This window comes from Panicum virgatum, chromosome 1N (assembly GCF_016808335.1).
Source record: "Panicum virgatum strain AP13 chromosome 1N, P.virgatum_v5, whole genome shotgun sequence".
NCBI classification, from domain to species: Eukaryota; Viridiplantae; Streptophyta; class Magnoliopsida; order Poales; family Poaceae; genus Panicum; species Panicum virgatum.
Window position 1 is genome coordinate 35031335 of NC_053145.1, and position 18405 is coordinate 35049739.

The following is an 18405-nucleotide window of genomic DNA, read 5'->3' on the forward strand; positions in this document are numbered from 1 at the left end:
ACACACAAACCTACAAAAGTTTTAGATAGAAACCAAGCACACTAATAACTGTCAATCCTAAGACTAGATTGTCACCCATACACCTGGGCGAAAAAGTCCTTGGCCACCTGGGTCAAAAAATGCGACGCGACCACAAGAGTGTCCTGCGAAAAATGCCGTTGTAGGATAGTCCATGTTCGTAGCCAATGTATAGTCGCGAAGATAACCTGCAAGAAAGAATGTTTTTTGTTATCAAAAACCACTGTATTTCTGCAACGCCAAACAGACCAGCAGAGGCCTGCAGCACCTACAAGGACAAGTGGTTTGTAATCATTTGGTATACCATTCAACCAGTTTCCAAACATATTAGATACACTACTTGGTTTAGGCAATCCCCAAGCCGCGTAGACCGAGGCCCATACCAACCATGTAAAGCGGCAATCAAGGAAGAGATGTTGTATTGTCTCATCTTTTTGATAAAAGCAGTACTGTTGGCTTCCTTGCCAATTACGTCTTGCTAGGTTGTCTTTTGTAAGTATGACTCCCCGTTTTAGGTACCATAGAAAGATCTTGATCTTGAGTGGGATTTTAAGTTTCCATATCCTTTTGTTTGTATTTGGGATATTCTGATGTATTAGTCCGAGGCGATGTGATTTTACTGTAAAAATACATGTCTGGTCTAAATTCCATTTGAACTCATCCCGTTCGTGGTTAAGTGTAATGTTAGCTAGACGTGCAGCAAGGTTATTCCACATTACTAATTTGCTGCCTATTAGATCTCTTCGCCAAGATAGATTGGGGGTATCTGAACTCAGTACCTCAGCCACCGTATCCTGTTTTAAAGTTGCGGGTATTGTTCGCGAAGGGATCTATTACCTAACCATGCACCTTCCCAAAATCTTATCTGAGACCCATCTTTAATGATGAGGGTGCCAAATTTTATGAAGTTTGCTTTGACCTTCATTAGGCTTGCCCAGAAATGTGAATCCCCAGTCTTCCATTGGACTTGTACTAAAGGTTTATTCTCCAAGTACTTATTACGTAGGATTTGCTGCCAAGTACTATCTGTCGTTAGAAGACGGAATAGCCACTTACTGAGCAGAGCAATGTTTTTAAGCTCTAGATTTTGTATTCCTAGGCCTCCCTGATCCTTAGGTTGACACAGAATACTCCACTTTGCCAAACGGTATTTTCTTTTGTGCTCATCACTTTGCCAAAAAAACCTAGACCGAAAGTAATCCAGCTTTTTATGAACCCCTTTTGGGATTTCAAAGAAAAACATCATGTACATGGGAAGGCTGCTAAGGACTGAATTGATAAGTGTCAATCTGCCTCCAGTTGAAAGGTTTTTCCCTTTCCAACTACTGAGACGTTGCTCAAATCTTTCTTGGATCCTAACCCAATCATTATTAGGCAGCATCCTATAATGGATCAGAATGCCTAAGTATTTGATTGGGAAGTTACCTGAGTTGCAACCAAACAGTTTCATGTAATGGTTTTTGTAGTTCTTAGCTTCGCCAAAGCAGAAAATTTCACTTTTGTGAAAATTGATTTTAAGACTAGATAACTGCTCAAAAGTGCAAAGAATGTTCTTCATGTTTTGAGCTTGTTCCAAATTATGGTCCATGAAAAATATTGTGTCGTCAGCGTACTGTAAGATAGAGAGCCCACCATCGATTAGGTGTGGCACCACTCCCAGTCCTTGATCATTGGCTTTGGCTCTGTTAATGAGGTATTGCTCTTATTTTAAACTAGTAATTTTACCTCTATTTTCTTTAACCTACATTTTTACCCTTACTTTGAAACGTGAACTCTCTGTTTACCCCTATTTTTGACATTGTTGTAGTAAAAGTTTCGCAAATTTAAAAAATAAAAAATCCTTGCTAATAGAGTGAAAAGATAAAACTACCATTTATCTCTTCCATCCCCTCCCCCCTCGATTTTTTTTAAATTTTAATCCTTTTTAATCTAAATTTTTAATAATAACCTATGTGGATCTAAATTTTCAAAAACTAGTCCTTTTGGTCACGCCAAAACTCGTGGCGCGACTCACTGAAGAGTCGCGCCACATGCTTTGGCGCGACCAACCTTCCACGCTGGCAACCCAGCTGACCTGGTAAGGCTGAGTCGCGCCACATGCTTTGGCGTGACTCCTCAGCAAGTCGTGCCACCCGGGAGTCGCCACGCCATGTGGCGTGACATGACTCATCTTAATAAACGATCACCTCTTCTTCCTCCTCTGTTTCTTCCCCCGGCCCTCCCACCCAACTTCTCCATGGCACCGCACTCCCCCCTCTAAATCTACTCTATCCTCCACCTCCATGGCACGATCATTGGCATCATAAACTTTTCAACATAAAGAAGAATTGTGTGCCTTGTTTGGTTTGGGGTGAAAAAATTTCGCGAAAACTTTTTGCACCTTTGACCACCAATTTAGAGTATTAAATAAAGTCTAATTACAAAACCACCTTCAGGACTCCTGGTAAATTCGCGAGACCAATCTAATAAGGCCATTGACCGCACGATTAGAGTATGGTTACTGTAGCAGCACTGTAGCAAATCATGAATTAATTATCATCATTAAATTCATCGCGAATAGTTACACCCTGTCAGACCCGGGACAGTGAGACTGCCCACGGGCACGGAATATTCTAGAGTAGGGAGTAGCACATGGATATGTCCTACCTTTTTTGTATCTACCTGAATAGGAGTAGAACTAGTCGACGTACTCGAAAACCAGCCAAACCCCTCGGATTAGGATCCTAACAGAACTCGACTAGGACTTTCCATGTAATCCTGTTCCCCCGGATTATATAAGGGCGATCAGGGACTCCCTCAAAAGGGACAAGACAGATCGAACAACACCTAAGGAAATACAAACCACCACACATGACGTAGGGTATTACGCTCCGGCGGCCTGAACCTGTCTAAATTCTTGTGTTCCTTGCACTATCGCATTCTGATCTCGGCGAGTCCCTACTCATAATCACTCTCCTCGGGATACCCATCGGAGAACCCGACGGTAAAACACCGACAGCTGGGCACCAAGGCAGTGTTCGTTGCTGCCAAATGATCAAAGATATTGGAGAATTATAGACTCAAACTTAGAGCCGCAGCAATCACAGGATCTAAGAACTACTGACATATAACAAGCAAGCTCATGATAACCTGATGCGATGCGCAGTGGAGGTCCTGGTCAGGCTTACGTTGAAATCGCATGTGTAGCGGCGCGTAGACCGTAGGCCGTGACCTCTTTTTCTTTCCTTTTCTGCAAACTTCATGTTCATTATCAAATCATAAGTTTCTCTGGTAACCAATAGAATCGCCAAAACAAAATTTTATGACCAAAACACACTTGACATGTTAAAGATAATCATGATGCCCAAATTCATTTGGCTAGTCACATTGAAGAAAAACTGCTAGTGGCTCTCAGCCTACATGCTGGAAGGGGAAACTAAGAAAAATGATAACCGGCTCTAGTTTTCTATCTATAGCGGACATTTTTGCAAGCATATTAAACCATCACTTAACATAATTTATGGTGAAAAATCTAATTCAGCCTGCTCATGAACACCACTCTTTAGAAGAGAAACTTTCTAAGAAAAAAAATCATTCAATTATGTCGAAGTACCACCTGAATTTCTGCATTTCTTAAGAACAATTACCTTCATTGTACAGATGGCAAAATATCTTGAAAATATTGAATGCGTAATATGCTTTTCGCTTATTGGAGATGTCGTAATGTTACATTACCGACTGAGTTAGCAGGCCATCGTGGTCATTTGAACCTTCACCTCCATTGGTAACTGAGATATGGAGAAAGTGTTTGTTGTTAGACGGATTTAAAGATAATTAAAATTTTAAGTCCACATATTTTGCCCACTCGTACGGGCTTCTGTAGAGCAGTTTGCTAACCTCTTTACCACTAAATCTATACATGTAATATGTGCAGATCAAACCATATACAAAAATTGAATGTAGAAAACAGTTCTCGATGTCAAGGAAATCTACCTTGTGTATGAGACATGAACTAAAATGCACACTAAGCAATACACAAAAATGAAGACGAAATTTGAGAAATATTGGAAAATCTCATACTCAAATTGCATACTAGTTATACTTGATCCTCTATTCAAGTTTGGATTTGTTGAGTTTCGATTAAACAAGGTTTTTGGAGACATAGTTAGTTTTCATATTGATTAACTAGGTACAACTATAAGAAGTTTGTACAACGGATACTCATCTCATTTGAAATGTGAGTCTTTTAATTCTTCTGCTCAAGAAGGTGAGATTGCAAGTTGAGAAAAAGTTCACTCGTATGGCAATTTATTCCTGTGTGATAATGATAGCTTTGACATGTTACACTGGTAGAAGATGCATGCACCAAAATATCCAATTCTAGCTGGTATGGCCTGTGATGTATTGCCTGTAACAGCATCTACTGTTGCAGCCGAGTCTGCATTCAGTACGGGTGGGCGAATCGTCACTGACCATTAGTTGAGTTGCGCCACGCCGCACGGCGCGACTCCCTGAAGAGTCGTGCCACGCCAGACGGCACGACTCCTTCAAAAGTCGCGCCACGCCGCATGGCACGACTCGCTGAAGAGTCACGCCAAAGCATATAGCGCGACTCAGCCTTGCCAGGTCAGCTAAGCTACCAGCGTGGCAGGTTAGTCGCGCCAAAGCATGTGGCGCGACCCTTCAGTGAGTCGTGCCACGAGTTTTGGCGGGACCAAAAGAGCTAGTTTTTGAAAATTTAGATTCAGATATATTATTATTAAAATTTTAAATTAAAAAGAGTTAAAATTAAAAAAAATTCTCCCCCCTCGCCCTCCCGTTCCTGAGGTCCTGCTCACCTCTAACCCTAGCGAGCGGCGGGCGGCACACGACGTGGAGGTGCGGGAGCTACTAGTGGCGGGCAGGAGCGGGAGCGGCAGGCGTGGCCAGCAGCTGCGGCGCGTGGCTGGCGCGGCGGCTGCGGCCCACGCGCGCAAGGGCATGCGCGTGGAGGCTCGGGCCGCACTTGGAGGGTTGAGGCAGGGGCACGTGCAGGTGTCGAGCTCTTGGAGGAGCGCGTCGCTGCCTCCGATGGCCACGCTGGGCAAAAGTAGAGACCGACACGCATTGTTATTTAAGTATTGCTGAAATAGAATGGTAAACAAGGATATATCACAAAATTCTAAAAAAATATAGAGTATATTTGCAAGGACAAAATTATCTTCTTTAACACTGTTTGGTTAACGGAGTAGAGGTAAAACGAGACTTCACATCCAAACAGTAAGAGTAAATTTGCAAAGTGAAAAAAAAAGTAAAGGTAAAATCACAATTGGGGTTCGTAATTGCCCATAAAACTATGTGCATTTTTTTCCCTATAGAACCAGTTATTGCATGGCCATTCAAGTTGCTTAGAAGGATGCTTCACTGGATAGCAGAAGCTACGCTGAGGTGGCATCAGTGCCAATCATTGACACCATGCCATTTAACATTGGAAGTAGCCAAGTAATTGCGAACATCAATACATGTAATGTACGTGATGCAGTGACGAGGAGGTTCATCTAGTAGCGTTCAGAATCCCATCGAGAATATGCCGCAAGTCCCAAACACTAAACAAATTATACAGAACATCAATGGAACCTTGCATGTGAGCTCCAAAGCGGCATGAGACCTTCAACCTGAAAATTCCACACCAATTCTGCATACTTCACTCATGCAGCTACCGCTTAGATTTCTGTGGTTTGAAAATGTTGTCCTTGTAGTACTTCAGTTCTCTGATGCTTTCTTTGATATCATCCATTGCCCTGTGGGCCTTCTGCTTTCTTGGAGTTTGCTTCCTTTCTGTTGATAGTAAAATGACAAAAGAGCAAGTTCAGGTTTCATCAATTCAAAGTCTTGCAAGATTACTTACATTCACAGTGGTCCTTAAGGATGCTAGCAGATGGTAAACCACAGCCGCATTACCTTACTGGATTGCTGCAAATTCTAATTTGGTATATGTAGCTACGAATGAAAACTACAGCGATGCTAAAACATGTAACGTGTTGCCACTTTTAAGCATTTTGTAACTACCAACTTCAGAAACTTGAAATGGGCCATCGGTCATCAGATTTAGTTTACCTTTGGGATACCATCTCATGCACAGAGCCATCACACTGCTCACATCAACAATTACATGAGAGAAAATGGCTGCAAGCTGTGGCATATACTTCTGGCAGGAAAACAGAAAACAGAAATGTCATCCCCCAAGAGCTGAAAATACCTCAAAATTGAGATGGAAAATGCTTTCACAAAGTGGGAATACCCATCCTTTTTATAATGAGAAATATGTTACAGTTAATGTGTTCCACATCCCTACAGTCATGATTAGATGACATGTTCTGCCAAGTTTCCAAAGCCTTAAAACCTAGAGTATCAACAACAACAACAACATAACCTTTTGTCCCAAACGAGTTGGGGTAGGCTAGAGATGAAACCCAAAAGACACAAAGGTCAAGGTTCAGGCACGTTGATAGCTAGTCTCCAAGCGCTCCTATCCAAAGCTAACTCCTCAGAGATATCCCAATCTTTAAGGTCTCTCTTAACCGACTCGTCCCAAGTCAGTTTAAGTCTACCTCTACCCCTCTTTACCTTATCAACACACTTTAGCACCCCACTACGCACCGGCGCCTCCGAAGGCCTGCGTTGGACATGTCCAAACCATCTCAACCGATGTTGGGTAAGTTTCTACTCAATTGGTGCCACCCCTACCCTTTCCCGAATAGCTTCGTTCCAGACTCTATCCCTCCTTGTGTGCCCGCAAAACCACCGTAACATCCGCATCTCTGCTACACTCAGTTGTTGGACATGTCGCCTTTTTGTAGGCCAACATTCAACACCGTATAACATCGCCGGGCGAATCGCTGTCCTGTAGAACTTACCTAGCTTTTGTGGCACTCTGCTGTCACAGAGGACACCAGAAGCTTGACGCCATTTCAACCAGCCAGCTGAGATTCTATGCCTAACATCTTCATCAATGTCGCCATCCTTTTGTAGCATCGAACCTAAATACCGAAAAGTGTCCTTCTGGGCCACCACTTGCCCATCGAGACTAACGTCACCACCCTCTTGTCTAGATGCGCTGAAATCGCACATCATATACTCGGTCTTGGTCCTACTAAGTCTGAACCCTTTTGACTCTAATGTGCGTCTCCACAGCTCTAACTTCCTATTTACCTCTACTCTACTCTCGTCCACTAGCACCACATCATCAGCAAACAGCATACACCAAGGGATATCACCTTGTATGTCCCTTGTGACCTCATCCATCACCAAAGCAAATAAATAAGGGCTCAATGCCGACCCTTAATGTAGACCTATGTTAATAGGAAAGTCAGTGGTATCGCCACCACATGTCCGGACAAACGTCATCGCATTCTTGTACATATCCTTGATGAGGGTAATGTACTTAGTAGGGACTTTGTGCTTCTCTAAGGCCCACCACATGACATTTCTCGGTATTTTGTCATACGCCTTCTCGAGGTCAATAAAGACCATGTGCAAGTCCTTCTTCTGCTCCCTATATCTCTCCATCAACTGTCGTATTAGGAAAATCGCCTCCATGGTCGACCTTCCAGGCATGAACCCAAACTGGTTTTGGGTCACTTGTCACTCTTCTTAGGCGGTACTCGATAACCCTCTCCCAGAGCTTCATCGTATGGCTCATCAGCTTAATCCCACGGTAGTTAGTACAACTCTGAACATCTCCCTTGTTCAGAGTATCAATATTTTTAAATTAATGACAATAGAAATATTAACACTGTAACTTTATTAACTTTATAGGCACACTCCAGAAGAAAATAGTGATAATTTGTGAACACAGGTCGTAACAAGCATTTTTTTAACATCCTTAAATGTTATTTAAGCACCTCATCACCTAAAACCCAGGTACTTTAACATCCCTATATAGTCTAGGTGGTGAATTTGAGACTAAATGATTAGAGGGAAAAGCAAAACCACGCCAATATCAGCTGCACAATTTCCAAATTTCCAAAGAAAGCACCGCGGTAAAAATAACTTGGTTCTATAAAAAAGAGGGAGTTTAATATTTGATTCAGAAGTTGAAGGTCAAGTGTACTAATTTCATTGTTCTTGGGGGTACACTAGACTTAATAAAAGTGCAGAGTAGAAGTAAAAGATACCGTACCAACAAAGAGAGAAAAGAAGGATTTCAAGTTATTCATACTAACCTTCAGAAATAATAAATCCACATAAACAGAATTCCCAGCTAATAATGGGGTGCCTGAACTTATATGCCTCCTAACGAAGTCTAACACCTGCCAATGCATCAGTATCAGTAGAAGAAAACAAGAAAAAAAACATTACATTGACTATGGCAATTCAGGAGAGCGAACTCTTGAGATCTAGTGTCTTCAGTATGACAACTAGTTAGTTAGATATAAAGAGGTGGGAATATTTATGATTTGATGTAATTGCTGTACTAAAACAATGCAATACTGTTAGCCAAAAGAAAGAATTTAGATGAACTTCATATACGAATTCCAAATTCACAGGCAATGAAATGCTTGCAGTAGCCCTCGTGAACTACACAATTTGATCAACATTTCAACAAATTATTTTCCCAAAGTGAACCTTCTTAACTTCAAAATGAAAAAAATGTTTGAGCATATTTCTAGGTCAAATTGACATATATGTTACAATGTTCGCATCACTACATGGTCAGCTCCTGATTCAACACATAGGTGTCTTGGTTGTCTGACTACGTGCTATGTGGGAGAGTGGTGCCTAATCATGCATTGATATTTGCAACACGACCAAATTCCTGAACTACAGGGATTCAGGTATAGAGTTTAACGATACTTAGTACAGGTACAAATGAGTAAACAATATGTGAACTTGTCTGAACTTTGAGAATAACAAAGCTGTTAAATTAAACTAGATTACTAGAGTATTGCAGATGCATCACTGGAGACGGCAAACAAGCCTAGGATTTAGCATTTTCAATAATGTTAAGTGCTGTAACTTCAGACATGTCTACAAACAAAATTCCAGGAAAAAAGATGACATGTTTACCAAAAAATGAAAAGAAACATACTTGTGCCTCTGCATCACATTCAGAAAGTTCACTCTGCAGTACTTTTTCTGTCAAACCTAAATCAGAAATCAGTGGTATCAGATTCATATTCAGACATAAAAATACAACAGCAAATGCTACCTTAGAAAAATTTTAGAAAAAGAGTGCTATTTACCACTAGCTGAGTGGTGAGTTTTGCACCATTCATCCATATTATCTAAACAATCTTTGCTCTGGTTTATAACCAAGTCAGGACCCTGCAAAATACCAAGAAAAACATATTAAACAATTCTATTTATAGAAGGTGCTGACACACACATGTATGCAACACTGACATGACCAGAGAACTATAAATAAAACACCTTTTGGACTGTGATCTGGTTACTCGTGGAGCATTGTCATGGAGTGCATGGACACTGTACTAAAGCATTCAAAGTATCACATTCCACATGGAACATCAGTTAACATTAACAATGGGATAATGTGTCAATAAACATCTAGTTAGCAGTGACCTGATATTCAAAATTAGCTACAAAAATGATGATGGAACTAACACAATGAAACCTATCACCACAATCTAGTGTGAAAATTGGGGTCAACTCTGTAAACATATTTCTATTTAAAATCGCTGGTCCCTCGATTATTAAACATAAAAGCATCCTTATGCAATCAAGCTTTTCAGTACCAATAACTTGTGTGCACAGAAATATCAGCTATCAAGATTGGACATCTACTACTCCACATAGTTTTAACGAGCAGAAGTATTTAGGAGCAGAGGGATTAATATTTTTTTTCTCGAACACGCAGGAGAGCTGCGCATCAATAGATGGATTAAGATATTATTATAGTACAGTCAGACAAAAACATCAGTATGAAAACAACACCATCCAATATGGAACAAACCAACAAAGGTACTTCAGTTAACCAGCAACCTCTATTTGTTTTGTAAGTTTACCATCCGTAATGATACAAGCAATCTCCAAAATCCGATCTTTCGTAATATCCAAACCTAAACAATCCAGGAAGTGTGCGCTTACATTAGTCATTTAAGGCTGAAGCATGTTATCATGGTTGAATACAAAGATAACAAAATAGTAACATTTTTTCCTGTACATCTATTAATAAAACAAACTATCTGGAAGAGATAACAAAATAACTAGTTTACAAGCAACAAAACCTTTTATGAGGTCAGAGTTAAAAATACTCAGGATCAATAATGTTCCAGGAAAGTAAGTCATCATAAAATATTCCCAAATATTTATATTGCACTGAAGTAGCATTTCTTGTTTCAGGCCAACACAAAAGGTTATTAAAAAAAATGAGATTGGACCCTCCACGGTCTGTAGTTTGTCCAGTTGCTCAGTAGATTCTATGTTGGAACATATCTGCTATGTAAAATCACGTCATAAGAAACCATGAATAACACCATAATTTTGAAGTCCTGAAAGTATAAGGTGAACTATTCCAAAATACATAACTAATTTCTTCAAAATTCAAATATATAGACTAGCTTCTTGATTAAAAACTAAAAAAGTAGGAAAATTGAAAGAACCGAGTAAATGACAACGCAACACCAAAACTGACTTCTCTAAAAAGTTTAAGATAAAACAAATTGTAGAAATTTTTAAAAGCCTCACCAGTCATTTCCAAGTCTATCCATACTAAAGGCATCCTGTAATCACCAGAGGATGATACAAGTGCCCCTTCCTCATAGTGTACTGCAATTGTTTCATTCTGCTCAGTTTTACCTGCATTGGCAATGACATCAATGACTTTTGAGACAATGAAGCTTTAAAATGACTACAATCAGCATGTGGACATAAACAAAGACATGAAATAATCAGAAGTACAAACTGAGGGTCCTCTACCAAAAGAAGTAGATTAATTTTCATTCTGTTACTGCAAAAGTCAATTGGAAATTTTGGTAAAAAAGAATTAGCGAATATGGCAGTACCAAAATTTTGCATAGCAGTGCATGGACTAATTTATCTCAAAGAAAAGAGATAAGGGCTCATGACCTTGGCAAATTGCTGCACGTTACCAAATCATTTCAGGAAAATATTGGTTATGCCACTGGTAAATTTTTGTCCATACATTTTTTGTCATTGAGGAGACCCCCATAAACCACGAAATACTATGCAGCTGCTGAAAATTGCAGGGACTGACATGAGCTAGACAGGCAATTCCCCATGCAGAGAAAAGAAAGAGAACTTTCACATGTTATACACAAGCTCCATTCAAAGACCAAAAGAGGTTACAGGAGTACTAACCAAGTTCCCTGGAAGCAGTTTCTTCTGTCGTGGAAAATGCCTGCGCAACTTCAGCTCCACTGTTATCTTCCCCACTATTTTCAGCATCTAGGTGTAGAGCCGAAAACATGTTCCCAAGCTTCCTCATTTCTGAAATACGACCTTCAGCTAATTCAACTTAACACTGTATTGAAGATACAAGCATATTAATGCAGTCAGATTCATCTGGATCCAATCACGCAAGGCCATCTAAGTTTGCTTTTTTCCAGGGGCACAAAGCGAGGGAGGGCATGTGGGTTCAGCTGAACCTCCAAACTTCTTATAAAATAAACTTTCATGTTAACCATGGATGGATAGATGACGGAATATATAGTACATGGCCGCACGAAGTAAACAATTCTGCAACTACGCGGCAATCTGAATGCTGATTTGGTGCGTTTGATTATTCTCCGGCACAGCGAAAGAAAGGTCACCTAGAAGCCATAACCGAGCAAATCAATTCCCCTATTATTAGCAACAAGGGAAAAAAATCAATCCAAGTCCCGACGGACCTCCACTCGACGCGAGTCCAGTACAGTTGAGGGGGCACAGCATGAGGACGGCGGCGACGCTTGCCAACGAGAGAAGACTTCAGTCGGAGGCCAGGTTTGTTCCGTCAAGTCGCCGGCGGCGAGGTTGCCGAAGATGAGTCGCAACAAATTGTTTAGTGGGGAAGGAAACAAAAGTAAATCGTGGAACGGGAAGAGGTAATTTTATTTTGTCTCGCGGGGAGGTGGGTGTGCGGTGCGGTGCGGTGCGCAACAGGGCAAAGCAACTGGGATGTTCTAGAGACGTAGCCGATTTTAAAGCATCTCCAAGAGATTTTTTTTATATTCTTTCTAGTTCATAGAAATAGAGATTTTGAACAGCCACTTGAATTGGATATTTAAATGTAGACATCTTCTATTTCGGAGTTCTCGCTAGCTAAAGATGGAGAGCGAGATTGACTCTCTAGACTACCCACGAGATATAGAAAAGCTGTTGGAAGTACAAAGATATATAAAATAATTTTTACTCAAATGACTCTCTAAATAATAATTTAAAGAGTAAATTTTAGAAAGACTCTTGGAGAAGAGAAAAATGGTTAGAGCGCCTTCAAAAGTTTTTCTAAAATCTACTCCTCTTTAAATCATTATTTAGAGAGTTATTTAAATAAAATTATTTTGTATATCTTTGTACTTCCTAACAGTTTTTTGATATCTTATGCGTAGTCTAAAAAGTTATTCTGGCTCTTCATATTCGACTACCAAAAAACCCAAAATATAGAATGTCTATATTTAGATATCCAATTGAATAAGCAGATGGAGGGTATTTCTTCACCAAATCTCTATTCCTATAAACTAGAAAAATATAAAGAGTTTTCTAAAGATGCACTTAGCTCAGGAAACCAAATGTTTCCTAATTAAAAATAAAATTTTCTAGCAAGATTTTTTGAAAAGAAACAAAAAAGGAAAAATTTCACCAATGGTAAAAGGCTGAAAAAAACATCTTTATAAAAACCTAAACGATAGAACTTTTTTTTTTTGAAACAAAGGCAGGAGCTCTGCCGCTCAATTAAGACGAAAGAAATAATTATGTACAAGAAAGCTAGTCGGCGTGATGCCAAAAAAGCACCCCGGAGGCTAACCAACCCACGCGACACAGTTGAGCACAACACGACACACAACTATGGGTCATCGTTGCCAAGCATGGAAGCAATGCTTCCAGCAGCTCCGACTTCTCATAGCAGGCCATCCACAGAACATCCACCAGCTGCCCCAAAGCAAACGCCCGCGACCGGTCATCGTTGCCAAGCTCAAGCACCCCGCAAAGAGCAGCTCTGACTTCCAAACACGAGCCCACGCCTCGCCGCCGGCTATTGCAACCCCCAGCAAAAGTCCCAGCCATTAATGGACAGGAGTCTCACCACATGTCATCGTTGCCAAGCCACGCCCCCCGCGCAGCAGCTCCGACTTCACGTTGCAAGACCCCGCGTCCACGCATGATCCAAGCGCCGAGAAGCAAGCGCAACCGCCAAAGGAGACTTCAAAGCCACGACGAAAATCCAAAACGCGATGCCTTCATGAAGGGAGCGACGCCGATGGCGCCGCTGTTACAGGGTTTTCACCCTTGTATGAGAGCGCTAGAGGGGAAAACGATGCCCCCAACAGGGAAAGTGGCGCCAACCGGCGTCACTATCGTCGAGGCTTTCGCCCAAAGAAGCCCTCGCTCTAGACGGTTGTCAGCCAAGAAGCTGGGCCTCCACCCAACCAGCACCGCCATTGCCATTGTCCTGCCATTGTACAGGAGTTCCTCAGAAGGGCATCGACGCGCCAGCTGCGCGAAGCAGCCGCACAGCTGCGTCGGCCATCACCATTCTCCGAGGAAACAACCTGTAGAGCCGGGCCTAACTCCACCGTATGCGTAACCCCGCCAAACTTCGAGTCTGTCGATGACCAACAACGCCGGCTCCGGCACCCGCCACCGTGGGTGCCAAATGTCAGCCGCCATGAGGCGTGCGCCGCAAACAACCGCAGCCACGCCGACCCGATGAAGCGCAGCCCCGAAGCCAGAGCTGCCGCCGACGCAGATCCACAACCACCACCGCCGAATCCGGTAGCAGAGACACCGGATCCGGCCCGACAGGTGCCGCAGCAGCCCCCCGCACGGTCACGCCCGCCAAACGAGGAGGAGGAGAAGCGCCGCGCCAGGAGCTGCTACCACCGCTCCACGCCGCGCGCCAGCCGAATGGCGCCGCCACGACCGGCACCACCGCGCCCCGCCGCGAGCGCCGCCGCCACCGCCGCCGCACCAGGACGCGCCCCGCCCGCCAGGCCGCATCCCACACCGCGCCAAGCGCCAGGCCGCGAGCAACGCCGCCCGCCCCGCCGAGCCAAGCCTAGGGAGGGCAGATCCGGCGACCGGGGGCCCGGATCCGGCCCCGAGCCGCCGGGAGAAGGCCGCCGCCGCCGCCGCAGAAGGGCAGCCACCGAGAGAGGGCGAGAGGGGGGAGGAGAGAAAAAAGGGGGAGTTGGAGCCCCGCCACGGCCTTCCTCGCGGCCGACCGGACTTCCGGTGGCCGCTCGAGCGGCGGCGAGATGGGGTGGCCGGGTTTGCGGGGGGCGGCGGCGCTCGGGCTTGCGGTTCCGCCCGAGCCGCCCCCAGAAGGAGCGAAGCAGGGGACGGGATATCAGCCCTATAGAGCTTTTATTATAAATATATATGACTAAACTTTATATTTAAATTGCTTGAATATTTTGAAGATTAAAAATATTGTAAAAAGCATCATAAATTTTTGCAAAAATAATTTTTTGAAAGCTCTAAAGTTTATTTAAGAACTATTATTTAAACACTTATGTTAGACAATTGGAAAAGGAAACAAAAGAAATTTTTCTAAAATAAATGTTTTTAATCTAAAATTTGGAAAAATATCATTAAAAATATCAGCAATCTTTTTCAATTGGAAAAGGAAAACGAAAAGAAAAGGAAATAAGACTCAACCTAGTCCCAATACTTCATCATGGCAAGTAGTATGGTACCCATTATTCTAGCACCACGCCACGCGTCTCAAATCCACCCCTGCGCTCATTATTTGTCCATTGCGTGGGTGAAAAGAGAGGAAATGAGGCAATGGTATGAGCATCTCTAACAGTCCCTAATAAACACTTTTCCATTATAGTGTTAATGTTTCAATATCACTTTTATGGATTATTAGAAAAGATACTTTTACCGTCTCCTAATAATCTTGTGTTAAAAGAACTACTGTATTAGAAGAGTTCATCTCTCCCTTTTTTGAGAGAAATTAGGGTATAATATTAAGACAAATCAGTAACTATTGAAAAAAGAGAAATATATTGGAGAAATGTTGGAGTACATATTGTTCTAATAGTAATAGTTTATTGGAAAAGGGAGGGCTGCGGAAGATGTGGCCGGCCGGTTAGAAGACATCTAAAATAAAGGGAATTAAAGAAGAATTGTTTCTTTTTAGGAATTTGTTGAGAAATCTTCGTGAATGATGCTTTCGTGGAGTCGGACTAATGCCACACAACACTATTACGTTGTTAGGGCCTAGGCTTAATAACGTGAAGTTTGAATAAAAAGGATGCCTGCCTTGAAATTCAATTGTTCACAAGGTGAGCACCCAACGAACGCGGCTGGCAGCCACATGGAAGTCTCATTCTCATGTTTCCTTTGTGCTTTCGATTTTTGAGCACATCATGGTTTTTGACAGCCGGCATCACTGAGCGAAGAGAAACACGTCTAGAGCTAGAACTGCTGGAAGAGCCTCGACGAAAGCAGTCTCCTCCGCGGCTCTGCCATAGTCGACCCACCCCAGAGTTGTCTCTCGCATGCTCCTGCTGCTGCGCACAAATCCCCTTCCGCTCCCTCCTCCCTCTGCCATTGCCAGCCCCTGGATCGCCGTCGGTGTCTGGTGGCGACAGGCGACGTCGCGGCGTGCCGGCCGGCACGGCCGTCGTTTGGCGCCGCTGTTCTGGCGCGCAGGAGGAGCGAGGCCGTCGCGAGAGGCAACCGGTGCTGCTGGGGCCAGGGACCTTGCGAGCGCTCGCCAGTCGCCGCCATCGCCGTCGCCGAAGGTCGACGCCGTTTGGGATAGGAATCATGCGCGCTATACTGGCGCTGGCACGTAGTACAGCGGCGCGGCGCACCGGAGCAGCGCCCAGCTGACGCCGCCGAAGAACGGGTGCCGCTTGATGGCCGCGGCCGCGGCCATGCCAACCCGCTGGAGGCCAAGGAGGCGGCGCTCAAGATGGACGCCAAGTTCGAGCGCATCTAGGCCTCAGCACAGAGATACGAGTTCTGGTCAGCTGAACTGGTTCCCTTCTTTGCGTTTTGATCGTTTTTCAGTTTTGCAATAGCTAGCGCCCTCAAGAGTTTTTCTAGTTGGATCCAGACCAAAATGAAACAGCAAGAAATATGAGCTCAACAAACAAGGCGACTGTGAATTATATATGCTACTAATACACAACAATTTTTCAGATTTGCTGGTACTGGTGGTTTTGTTCTGGATTCAGGACAAAATGAATTGGTACAAACACTACCTTTTGAGTTGTACACTGGTACCACAAATGCTGGTTATAGTTCTCTTTGGACTGCAAAGGCGACAACATGTTGTCTGAACTGAAGACTGAATATTTTAGACCATTGGAGGTTCTAACTTCTTCCTGCATGCACTCTGAATTTTGGTGTGCCCTTTTTTTTTGTCTATTTGAGTTGTTTCAGTTACTTGAAGTTCAGTAGCAAACAATATCTGGTACAGTTTTTAATATTCCAATTTACTGAAAACTCTGAATATCACGATGTTTGAACCAACCTCTTAGACTAATTCATTTCACCTGAACCCAGAGTAAAAACAACAAACAAGTAACTGCAAGTCACTTGCTGTATATTCCCCTCCTACGCATGTTACCTCGAGCTATTGGAAAACTGAAATACAAGAAAGTTGAAAACAAAAAATATAAAAAATGATCAAAACTTGGGTTGCATCCCATTCTCTTCAGAATTCTGTCAAGAATATAATCTCTCTTATTATTTTCTTGATATAAACCTCCCACATGGTTCCAAGCTCTAACATGTATCCAATGTCTTGCAGCAAGAGCGTGAGCACTATGAATACATCATTAATGAGGGAAAGATTATACATAAACAGCTGGAGAACCACTTGATAGAAGCCATGGTCCTAAATGGACTAAGTGAATTTTTGTTATGAGCAAAGCAAAACGACTCTATGCTGTGAGAAGGTAACTTTTCTACTCCTACAAGGTCTTTGGACTTGCGTTTCTGCTGAAAAGATAAAATATCTTATGTCTCATTTTGTTACATTACGTTTTGCACCACTAAATATATTTGTACAACCTGATTTATCCATCCAGGAAAAAGAGAGGTGTATTCCAGCATTGCAGCTTTTCAGCAGGAGGCACTACCATAGCTGCTGGAAGATTTACAGCAGAAAATGGAGCTGTCAAGGTATTTTGTAGCAACCATACCCTATTAAATGTTAGAATTCGATCAAAGTATTTTACTTTCTATGTGCAGAGAACCAAGTGCAGAGAACCCAGCAATTTCATGAACTTGCTTGAAGAGAATGGAGTTGATCTCAAAGAAGTTGAGGTAACTATTTTAACCATTCACAAGTTAAAATAGTCTTGCCTCACCAAATTGCAGATGAATTCATTTAATGTTCTTGCTTTAGGCCTCTCAGATTCGCTTTCACAGAACCTTAGTCCTTACTGCTGAATTCAAGGGTTCAGTTACTCCAGAAGTGGATTCCCCTCCAAACATGATAGAAGGTGATGAAGGCGAGAATGTTCCTGCAAAACTAGCCAAGCCAACATACAAATAACCTTGTCAGGTGGTCCTCAAAGCCCCAGGTCCACCGACGCCTCGCAAAAGGCAATTCCTGAGAGGATGAAATCCAAGGTCGAGTCCAAGTCCTATCAACTTGGCCATAGGCTGTGCCTGAAATGGAGCACTGGGGCTGGTCCAAGAATTGGATGTGTCAATGGCTACCCAATGGAGCTCAGAATGCAGGCTCTGGAAATGGTGGATCAGTCACCAAGGGCGTCAACACCATCGGCTTCAAGGAGGCTACTTTCATGCTTGTCCCTGACAAAAGCCACCTCACCAACATTGCCACTCGCAGCAATGCAGAACTTCCTGCTCCAGCCAAGTTAGAAACTTAGAGGAGCTTATGCCAAGCAACTAGCATGAAGCCATGCGTTCAGCTGTAGCTCTAATGTAATTCTTCCTTTGTCGTTTTTCTACACTGCAAAGCTCAGATCCTTGGTTTGTTCGTGATACAGCTCCCCTGTTCTGTGGTTATAGTCAGATGTACTACACTGCAAAGATTTCGAGTGTACCTAGTTGGAACTGTAACTATTGCAGAAATAGATTATGTGCAGAATCTCTTATATATCACAGCCCAAATAGCTTGAAGCAGATACGATAGTGTAATTGATCAGAAATTTACCTACCTAGTCTGTTGCTATGTATTATGGAAATGGGCACATGTTGCTATGTATTATGGAAATGGGCACATGTTCCTAATCCATAGAATGATAGTATTGAATTTAG

General features: G+C 42.8%; 1 protein-coding gene and 1 long non-coding RNA gene across 6 annotated transcripts; one reads left to right on the plus strand and one right to left on the minus strand.

Moving 5' to 3' along the window:
• Positions 1–5305: 5305 nt before the first annotated feature.
• LOC120655687 (oligoribonuclease-like) lies at positions 5306–14503 on the minus strand. 5 transcript variants are annotated; one of them, XM_039933627.1, is made up of 9 exons: positions 11847–14503; positions 11317–11445; positions 10684–10794; positions 9979–10055; positions 9222–9303; positions 9068–9123; positions 8202–8288; positions 6094–6184; positions 5306–5814 (listed from the first exon to the last, which is right to left on the minus strand). In XM_039933627.1, the coding sequence occupies exons 1-9, from the start codon at positions 11887–11889 to the stop codon at positions 5693–5695; spliced, it is 798 nt and encodes a 265-aa protein (XP_039789561.1). In that variant the 5' UTR covers positions 11890–14503; the 3' UTR covers positions 5306–5692. The 5 variants fall into 5 exon arrangements, with proteins under 5 accessions (XP_039789561.1, XP_039789564.1, XP_039789562.1 ...); XM_039933630.1 differs by having other exon boundaries at positions 11317–11479; XM_039933628.1 differs by having other exon boundaries at positions 11317–11768.
• A 2700-nt stretch (positions 14504–17203) lies between these two features.
• LOC120654060 lies at positions 17204–18262 on the plus strand. Its single transcript, XR_005666962.1, has 3 exons — positions 17204–17298; positions 17368–17442; positions 17525–18262. It is a non-coding gene; the product is annotated as an uncharacterized LOC120654060 (long non-coding RNA).
• Positions 18263–18405: the final 143 nt, after the last annotated feature.

Excerpts from the sequence above, each read along its gene's own strand:
- LOC120655687 (XM_039933627.1), bottom strand. The coding sequence starts at position 11,889 with ATGCTGTGCCCCCTCAACTGTACTGGACTCGCGTCGAGTGGAG. Across the intron at positions 10,056-10,683 it reads GATAGACTTGGAAATGACTG|GTTTGGATATTACGAAAGAT; the intron begins GTGAGGCTTTTA and ends TGGATTGTTTAG. Across the intron at positions 5,815-6,093 it reads CATGAGATGGTATCCCAAAG|AAAGGAAGCAAACTCCAAGA; the intron begins GTAAACTAAATC and ends TACTATCAACAG.